At 58.1% G+C, this 10,167-nt stretch overlaps 1 protein-coding gene across 1 annotated transcript; it reads right to left on the reverse strand.

Moving 5' to 3' along the window:
- Positions 1-265: 265 nt before the first annotated feature.
- Positions 266-7,215, reverse strand: GSTP1 (glutathione S-transferase pi 1). Its single transcript, XM_090291814.1, is given in 11 exon segments — positions 266-527; positions 698-805; positions 1,513-1,616; positions 2,011-2,098; positions 2,201-2,307; positions 2,581-2,616; positions 2,962-3,018; positions 3,021-3,229; positions 6,699-6,769; positions 6,876-6,981; positions 7,064-7,215. Coding segments are annotated over 11 exon segments (1,227 nt in total). The 3' UTR covers positions 266-338.
- Between the last annotated feature and the right edge of the window lie 2,952 nt (positions 7,216-10,167).

Genomic DNA, 10,167 nt, shown 5'->3' on the forward strand with positions numbered 1-10,167 from the left:
CCTCGGGCGGGCAGCGGGCTGGGATGAGAAAGCATGCTTCCAACAGTGAGCCCTTTCCCTCCGGACTGTGGGAACCTCTGGGGCAGGGACCAGTGACTTCTCTTCCTGTTTCTTTTTTTATCGCTCTTCCTGGGGTTGAGTGCTTCTGGAATCCACTCTGATTGGGTTTTAGGATTTCGAGTAGCCTAGCTGGCTGCCACCGTCCCTGAATCTGACACATGAGGGTCCCGGGACCCCTCCCCATGGAACTCAATGCCCACAGCACCACGTTTCTCTGGAAATTTTATTGGAAGGGAAGGCAGGCAGGCCACGCCTCCCCCTGAGGGCGCCACCAGCCCTCACTGCTTCCCATTGCCATTGATGGGGCGGTTCACGTGCTCGGGGGAATCCAGGAAGGCCTTGAGCTTGGGCCGGGCGCTGAGGCGAGCCACGTAGGCAGAGAGCAGGGGCAGGGAGTCCAGGCAGCCGGGGGCCAGGACCTGGTGGACCAGCAGCAAGTCCAGCAGGTTGTAGTCGGCGAAGGAGATCTGCAGGGCAGGGGGGGGAGCTCAGCAGGGCAGGGGAGGAGGAAGATCAAGAGCCTGAGCCGTTCCCTGGGGCTGCCCAGCAGTGAATGGCTCACATGCTTTCTCTGTACCTGTCTGCCACCTGTAGGAGAGGGTGACATGGCAGGCGCAGCACGGAGACAGTCGCTCACCTGGCTGCCCACGATGAAGGCCTGGCCCCCCTGGTTCTGGGAGAGCAGAGTCTCAAAAGGCTTCAGGCGCCCCGGCAGCTCCTTCACGTAATCCTCCTTGCCCGCCTCCTGCCAGAAAGACACCGCTGGGCATCAGCTCCTGACCCTCACACTGCTGCCCACCCCTGTCCCGCCCAGAAATGCCCCTTTCTGTTGGGCCAATCTCAGAATCACTCCCCACCCCCAGGCTACTGTCACATGCTGTCCACTTGAGCAGCCAGTTCTTTTCTTCTCTACTCGGTGATCTTCAGTGAACTCCCACCAAAGCCTGAAGGATCCTTCTAGAAGTCACATTTGGATGCCACCCTGCTTAGGCTACTCCATGGCTCCCTACTGCCCGCAGGAAAGGGCCTAAGCCAGGGGGTTCAGACCTTCAGGCCCTGGGCCTGCTGCCCCCCCGCCACACCCCCTCTCTCTCAGGCACCCTGCCCTGCCTCTGCTAAACAGGTCTCGGGTCCCGAATACACTCCGTGCCTGCATACTTCGCGCACCTGAAAGTGCCAGCACCCCCTCCCACAGGCTGGCTATAGATCCTCCTCCTCCTCCTCCTCCACCTGCTCCAGGAAGCCCTCCTGACCACCCCCAGCCCAGGCAATCACGAACCACTCCTGGCTCAGTGTCCCCTGTGCTGTTCTGCCACTGCTGGTTCCTGGCCCCCCGCACAGAGCCGGAGCCAGCCCTGGCCCGACCGTGGGAGGGCTCCGCCAGAGCCACGAGGGGTGCGGTGTTGGGTGCGAGTTCAGGAAGCCCCTTTCTTCGCCGGCGCCCACACTCACATAGTTGGTGTAGATGAGGGAGCCGTATTTGCAGCGGAGGTCCTCCACGCCGTCGTTCACCACGTCCACCAGGGCCGCCTCGCGCTGGTCCTTCCCGTACAGCCCTAGGGTGGGGGCGCGGGGGGCAGGGTGGGAGAGCAGACAGCGTGACTGGTGGCCTGACACGCAACAGTCAGCTGATTTATCGACAGGCCACGTGGCCGCCTGTGGGCCCCGGCTGGGGAGGAGGGAGGAGGAGGTGGATGGGAGGATGAGACCTGACCCACAAGAGGTGCTCAGAAGTCAGTGGGAGGCAGCCTGACACAGGGCAAGGATCGCAGGCGGCCCTGGGCCTGACCTTGGGCAAGTCATATAACCTCCAGGTACCTGCGTTCCCTCCGCTCCACAGGGGCACCAGGCAGCTCAACTTAAATGGGAGAGGCTGGCTCCAAGCAGGAACAATAGCTGATGCCCACCCACCCCTGCCCTGCACTGGGCCCCCCGACCCTCAGGACTCACCGAGGGAGCGGCCCAGATGGCGCAGGATGGCATTGGACTGGTACAGGGTCAGGTCTCCGTCCTGGAACTTGGGGAGCTGCCCGTACAGCTGGGGGTGGCACAGGTCTGTCAGAGGTGCCCCGCTTGGCTTCCCCATCCTACTTCGCCCCCCAAGGCCCAGCCCCTGATCCCATCGGGCACAAGCACTCACACAGGAGGCCTTGAGCGAGCCCTGCAGCCAGGTGTCCTTGGTCACCACCTCCTCCTTCCAGCTCTGGCCCTGGTCAGCCAGCAGCATGCGCATGGCCTCGCAGCGCCCTGGGGGCGGGAGGCAGGGTAGTGGGGATGCGGAGACCCCAGCCCCATAGTGCCCTGGGGAGGGGCCCCCTCCACTGATCTCAGAGCACACTGTGAGGGGGACAGGCCGCACTCCAACCCAGGGAGCTCAGGGACACGGAAAGAAAGGTCCAGGCTAGCAGCCACATGAGGAACGATAAGGGGGCTTGGGGACTCCCCCAGGTGGGTGAGAGGCCATGGGCTGCCGCCCCCAACAGCTGCCTCCCTCCCTCCCTCGCAGTCACAGGCCCCTACCTCGAACAGGAAAGTAGACGACGGTGTAGGGCGGCACTAGAGGGGACAGAGGGCTTGTTAGAGTTCGCTGGAAGAGCACCATGCGGGACAGTGCACCGCCCGTCCTCCCTGGAGCCCCATCCCTTGCCCTGGGCGCTTCGGGCCCCTTAGGGGCTGATCTCCGCGCCGGGGGCGGGGAGACGGGCCCCTGAGAGCCCCAAACCTAGGCTGGTGCCCTGGATCCCCGTCGTGGCTGTGGGTGGTGGGGCAGGGCCTTGTAGGAGCCCCGGCCCGAGGCGGGGATTCCGGCCACGTGCGGGGCGCGCTCCGAGCCCCCGGGAGCCGCGCCAGCCTCAAGCACCACCCCCCCCAATCCTTCCCGAAGCCACAGCGACGACTCACTAGTGGCGGTGCAGACAAAAGCCCCAACAACGGCGAATGCGGCGGCTGCTGAGCTTAGGCGACCGCTTCCCGGGTCTTACAAAGGTGGTCCCGCCCCGTCCTGCCCCGCTCCGCCCCCAGTGCTGAGTCACGCGCGGGCCCCGCCCTTGGCTGCCCGGCCCGCCCCCCAACCCTTCGCCCCGCCCCACACCCCGGCACCCCACGGCCCACCTCGCGGCGGAGCTCCGTGCGCTCCGCTGCACCCGCGGAGATTTTGCCCCACATCTGCCTGGAGCCGGTGGAATCACGTTGACGGCTGGGTACGGGTTCCAGAATCTTCTAGAGGCCTTGGGCTTTTCCGTGTCTGCGCCTGTCTCTGCCTGGGTCGCAGATTCCGAAACACAAACCCTTGCGTTCGTCCCCGCAAAGGATGTGACAGACGCTGCACGAGACCCCACGCGCCCTGGGCGCAGACGCGCGTGCGGCTCAGAAACTCGCGAGCACTCCCCGAGCCGCGCTCCAGCCGGGCTTGTCCTTCCTCTGACCGTTGGGATGCCGCCTCCCAGGCCCCTGTCCTACCGCGTGTCCGGGGGGCCGGCCGCTTCCCATTCTGCTCCAGGTCCCCGCGCTGAAACACGCCTGTGTAATGTGGAAGCTGCTCCCCTGGTTACAGGCAGAGAGAGGTCGCTGGGAAAGTACGAGAAGAACAATATGGTTTTTGAAATCTGTCTGGACAACGGGACACGGAGCCCTTCCCTTTTCAAAAGTCACGTTAGCGAGTTGAGGTGTTCCTGGCACCACACCAAGCTGCGCAGCCCGCTGTCATGGGGGCTGAGGACAGTAGCAGAGGGGCCCGGGGTGAGCTGCAGCGCCGTTCACCCCGTCTGTCTCTCCAGGGACCCTTTCCGAGGTTCAGGCCCGACTGTGGGCCCTGGTGGCACCGTTTCACGAAGACCCTCCCCACGGAGCTGGCCAGGTGTGCTGGCCAGGCGGGGGCTGGCTGGGCCTCCGGGTGGAAGCTTCCAGGCTTGGTGATTGTTGGGGAGGCGGCCTTCCCTGAGATGGAGACCCAGGAGAGGCAGCCACCCGGGGAACGTTGTGTTCCCCGGGCGGCTGTGGAATAGGTTGACGGCGGGGCGTCCCCAGGAGGCAGAAAGGAAATTGAGACAGGAGCTCATTAGAGAGACAGAGAGGGGCTGAGTGGGGAGGACCCGGCTCCTGCCCAGGTGCCGGGTCCTCGCTTCTTCTTTGACGCCCCTTTCTGCCCGGAGCCGCAATTCCTCAGGAGCGATAAGCTTGAGGACGCCCTCGATATATAAGGTCACTTTATATATGGACAATAAAGTGATTACGTCCTTGCAGTGCTTCGGCAGGTAGAACGCAGGGAGGCACCCTCTGGGACTGGCCCAGCCTGAGGAGGGACAGGCGGGGACAGGTGCTGTTCCCGCAGACAGCCCTGGCCCACCCAGGGCTGGGCCAAGTCCCCACCAGCAGTGTGCCCTGTGCCTTACAAGCTCCAGGTTCTGGCGCAGGGGCCTGGGCTTAGGGTCTCTGCTGCTCCCTGCCTTTGGTGACCTTCTTCCCTCAGCTCCTGCCAATACCCTCTTTATCCCTTAACGAAGCAAAACTCTTTCCTTACTCTTCTCCCAGAGGAGCCTAATCTGTTCATTTTATGTATGCTAAAAGCAACCCGAAACTCGCTTTCCAGTGCTTCCTAGGTATAGGTATTCAATGAGCTACAAAAAAAAAAAAAAGAAAAGAAAAGAAAAAGCAACAGTTGCAATTTTATATCTGAAACAATGTGTACGCCCTCCTGCTACATTCTTTCCCCCGCCCCAGCGCTGGGACACACACACACACACACACACACACACACACACACACACACACACACAGAAGGGACTGGAATCTCTCAGGCAACGCAAAGGCCTCCTCCTCTGGGCTCCCCAGGACCTGACAGGGACAGTGAGCCGTCAGCGTCTGCCTGTGTAGGCAGGGGCCTGGGTTCAAGCTATTAAAGTGGAGGTGGGGGGGTTGGGGGAGTGGCCATGGCTGATGCTTCTCCTTCCCACCCCTCCTGCCACCACCCCAGCCCCAGGTCTCTGTCCCCTTCCCCTCTCAGAGCCTAAATCAACCTCCCTGTGTGCCCTGGGGTGTGGGGAAGCATCTGCTTACCCCCACCTCCATCCCTGTGCCCCGTGAACCATAGACAATTCCAGAGTTCGTTTCAAATTGTCCGGTTTCTCTCTCCTACAGCAGGGTTACAGAGGGGCCCTGGGCTCTTCCGGCGTGCCGGACCGCAGGAGTGTGTGTGTGCGCACATGTATGCTCCCCAGTTCCTGATGCATTATTACTGCTCGCCTGTGTGGGACCTCCCCCCGCCATTGGCATGCATGAATGTACTATAGGTGGGCCTCATCTCACCAGCTGAAGGGTTTACAAAAAGACTGGCTTCTCCCAAGAAAGAGGGGATTCTGCCAGCAAACTGCCTTCAGGCCCGAACCACTACATCCACCCTCCCCCCGGCTCTCAAGCCTACCAGGCGGATTTTAGAATATCAAGCTTCCACAATCAAATGAGCCAATGCTTCGTTCCTAGCAGCCAAAAACCGGTAGCCACCCAAATGCCGACAGCCAGGAGAACAGGAACGTCACTTATTATATGATATACAACGGAGTATGGCCACGGACGTTATAGAAGTGAAAGAAGTCACTCAGAAGAGTACCCGGTGTATCACTCCCTTTATATAATTTAGAAACAGGCATCTTTGTAAAAACCAACTGGGCATATTTGTGTGAGTAGTCTATTTCCACTTAGCTTAACTGGTCACAAATATCTGTGCTTCGACCTGTGTCTTCTGCTACCTGCTCTCTTGTTCTGCTCTCTCTCTTGCCGCCTTTTGGATTGATGGATGGTATCATTTCATTTTTCTTACTGCTAGTTTACACAACATACACTCTGTTTCTGTTTGTCTTGGGGCTCCCCTAAAAATTACACATTCACCTCTTTGCCTGCTGGGGTTCTTGCCTCTCTGTTCTTCTACCTGCAGTCATCCATCTTCTGCCTGAAGAACATCGTGGCCTATTGCAAACAGACAAGTTCTTCCCATTCCCCTGCATGAGCAAGCCCCGCCACCCCGGGAATTTGCTGATCCTCCCATTAAGAGGTAAAGGATTTCTCTACCTCCTGAGGTCAGGGTGTGACAACCTGACTTGCTTTGGCCAATATGATATCAGCAAAAGTGACACAAACAAGGGCCTAAATGAACTTGTGCATCAAGGCTTGCCAGATGGACAGACAGATATCCTGTCGGTTCTGTCTCTCTGTAGAACACTGGCTTGCACTAGTTAAACAGAAGAACCGCCTGTCAGACCTGCCTCCGAGAGGTAGCTTTTTAACCCATTGTGATTAGAACAATCAACTTGGTTTCCACTCATATGTATTGGGAACTAATTCGAAAAGATAGATACATCCCACCCTGGCTGGTGTGGCTCCGTAGATTGAGCTCTGGCCTGCGAACCAAAGGGTCTCGGGTTTGATTCCCTGTCAGGGCACGTGCCTGGGTTGCGAGCCAGGTCCCAGGTTGGGGGCATGCAAAAGGCAACTGATAGATGTTTCTCTCCCTCTTTCTCCCTCCCTTCTTTCTCTCTAAAAATAAATAAAACCTTTAAAAAGACATGTGCATCCCTATGTTCACTGCAGCATTATTGACAATAACCAAGATACAGAAGCAACCTAAATGTTTAGCAACAGATCACTGGATAATGTTGGCATTGGACTGGTACAGGGTAAGGTCTCCATCCTGAAACTTGGGGAGATGCCCATACAGCTGGGGGATGACATGGCTCAGTGAGGGACACTGAGCTCAGCTGTCCCCCACCTTAGTGTTGCCCCCCAAGGCCCAGCCCCTGACCCTATCGGGCACAAGCACTCACACAGGAGGCCTTGAGCGAGCCCTGCAGCCAGCTGTCCTTGGTCACCACCTCCTCCTTCCAGCTCTGGCCCTGGTCAGCCAGCAGCATGTGCATGGCCTGCAGCGCCCTGGGGGCAGGGGGGTGGGGAGACCAGAGTGTGCAGACAGGAGTGTGCAGATGGGACAGAGGAACAGGATGGAGACCCTAACCTTGAAGCCTTCTGGGAGACGATGGACCTCAGAGGAAGAACGGAGACCGCGGCCCCAACAGTGTCTTTGAGAGGGGGACACCCAGCCCCGCAGGGCCCCAGGAGAGACAGAGGAATAGTGGCAAAAGCCAGTTCTGGCCCTGCTGCCCGCATCCTGCCTCTGGCCCTGGCCCAAGTCCAGGGAGCAGCCTGAGCAGCTGGCCTGTGGCCGGCCTGAGCCCTTTGTTCTCGGGAACAAACAGGTGCCACACTCGGACGAGGAGGTAGATGATGGTGCAGGCTGGCACCAGGAGAGACAGACAGACGGACGCAAGATGAAGGACTGACCTCAGGGCTGCAGCCTGGGGGTCAGACTCCCTGGAGAGAGGGCAGCTTAGCCGGGGTCCGTCCCCCACCCGCTGCAGACCCTACACACTGGCAGGCAGAGAAGGGCAAATGTGCAGGAAGTGGAAAGGAGCCCAGAGGGCTTGTATTTACGGTTCTGCTCCACCTCCTCTGTCTGCCCTGCCTCACCCCAGGAATGCGCTAAGTCACTTGGCTTAGACCCAGGCGAAACACTGGGTGTGGTGGGGGCAGGGCTGGACAGGCCTACCTGCGCATCTGCAGGGGTATGCCTTGCCTGCAGGCCAGTGGCTGTACACAGGATATGTTTGTACACGGCCCAACACACTTGGGTAAGTACTCAGGGACCCCAGAGGGCCAGGACTGAGTACCTTGCTCACTGCTGGGTTCCTAGCATCAGCACATAGTAGGTGCTCAATAAATGTGTGTTGCCTGAATAGATGCAATTTCAATAGACTTATCTAAAAGGACAAAAAGCCCGTTTCAGGTTCTCTTTACCAGAACTAGCTAACCTCTTCTTGACCCTGTCTGCCATAATTAACTGCTGTTTCTCCCAGTCGCTATTATCAGGACTGGAAAATTGCTGAAAGTATTCTAAAGGCACGGATGTGCTGAAAAGTTGCCAAACAGGACGTGCGCGGTCACAACGACCAGACCCTGCACCTGAAAATAACATCAAAGCAAAGTGAAGCGTCACCCCGAAGCACCCTGTTCTGCAGCCACCCTGACCACGAGTGGCAGCCTTTCGGGCGGGCGCTACTCTCTGCACCGAGGCCCCTTTTCCGTCTTGGAAAGTGAAGAAAAACTTCACTGTCTGCATTTCCTTCTCTTTGTGGATTCCTTCACCATCCGTGGCACCTGCCCACCTAACGTGACACACTTACACATTCTCTAGCTGTGACAGTAATAACAGCCAACCCTTAGGGGCTGAGGGCGTTACAGATATTACAGCCCTACGCTTGGTACTGTTCCGATCCTGGTTTGACAGAGGACGAAACTGAAACAGAGAAGTTAACTGACTTCCCCAGGGTCACAGCGCTGGTAAACAGGATTTACACTGAGGCCTGGCCAGCTTCAGCAGCCTCACTTTTAACCCTCATTCTTTCTTCTGCAAGGTCTGTCACCACCAAACCAGTTTTTGACTAAGTCTAACTGCTCAGTACTCTTCAAATACAGGCTGGGCCTGGGGATATGGGCGGATGGGAAGACAGAAAGAGTGGAACTGAGCCCTGGCTGGTGTGGCTCAGTGAACTGGGGGCCAAAGGTCGCTGGTTTAATTCCTGGTCAGGGCACAGTCCTGGGCTGCAGGCCAGGTCCTCGGATGGGGGTGTGTGAGGGGCGACCAGTCAATGTACCTCTCCCAGATGGATGTTCTCTCCCTCCCTTCTCTTCTCTCTAAAAATAAATAAAATCTAAAAAGAAAAAAAGAAAAAAGGAAAGACTGGAACTGAGACAAGATAGTAAGGAGCTAGAAAAATTCTCTGACAAGCGGAATAGGAAAACTGGGATGGATCACTGAACAAACTGGCCGAGCAATTTGCAGCCAGGTGCAGACAGTCACCGAGGTGGAAGGCCTGGCAGGGGCAAAGCTGGGAGAACAGGCACCTCACCCCCGGGCTAACCTTTCCTCCCCTGGTCTTTCCTCCCTGGAGAGAGCAACCAGGCCTCCGTTATGTTTCAGCTCCAGGCCCAGAAAAGCAGCAAAACCAGGTGAGTGATGCCAAGACCAACTGCACTGACTAAAGAGCTGCCCTGGCACTGACCAATCAGTGGGGACCACGACCCTGAATGGGCACACGTGGAGAACTGATGGATATTCTGCTGACACTCTCCCCTGATGCCTCCCCTAAAATACCCCCACCTGCGCCTGCAAGAGAGAGAGAAAATCCTCAAGACAAAGGACCCGGCACTCACGCTTTCCCTCTGGGAAGCAGCCTGTGCCATTCCCTTTTCCTTTTCCTTCTCCCGCCACCTCTTTCCCCAAAGGCCCGCGTCTCCTAAACTCGAAGGCAGTGGGCAGCGGGCAGCCTGTCCCAGGCTAATCCCCCGAACCTGTCCCCAAAGCCCCCTTTTCTCTGACTTGCCAGGGAGCTCAGGCAGCCCAGCCCGGGCTCTCCTGTTGCTTCCTCTATGCTAAACCCTTACCTTGTTTCCCTGGCCCCAGCTTTAATAAACGCAACCCCGTAGACACCGGGACTCGTGTTGCAAAATCTTTCCTACACGAAGTCAAGACTCCGCACACTACAGCTGGGCCTAGGCCAGGCCCCTGTCTGGTAACAGAGTGAACAGGACCTCCTGAGGCAGGACAGAGACTTGGGAAAAACGCTGAGTATCCAGGCGGCCAAGTTAAGACCAGGTGGCCAGAAAGAACACCGGAGAAGCTCACTGCAAAAATGTCACCTCTTCTCGATTCTACTCAGAAACTCAGAGGTAGGTGGTCTCATGTCCCTTCTCACCTTGCTTCCCTGCAGGGGTTGAAACTACTGCCCCTCGTATAAGGTCGACCAGGGTCTGACAGCTCTCTGACCTTCCTGATGGGGCGCCAGTGAACACCACCACCATCTTGCCCCCACGCCGCAGGTGCAAACATAGTTGCCAGGCAACGCGGCGGCAAAACGAAGTCACGAGACCCTGAAATGGGAAATTTATCAAAAAGCCTGCTTTTTTCCCACAAGCCCACGTGTCCCCAGCGTATAAAAGCAGCCAGGCAGGGTCAGCCCCCAAGTGAGTTCAGGGGACCTCCCTCTCCTCCGGGCTGCCTCC

Source organism: Furipterus horrens, unplaced genomic scaffold (genome assembly GCF_987537825.1).
Source record: "Furipterus horrens unplaced genomic scaffold, mFurHor1.1.pri manual_scaffold_2, whole genome shotgun sequence".
NCBI lineage: Eukaryota > Metazoa > Chordata > Mammalia > Chiroptera > Furipteridae > Furipterus > Furipterus horrens.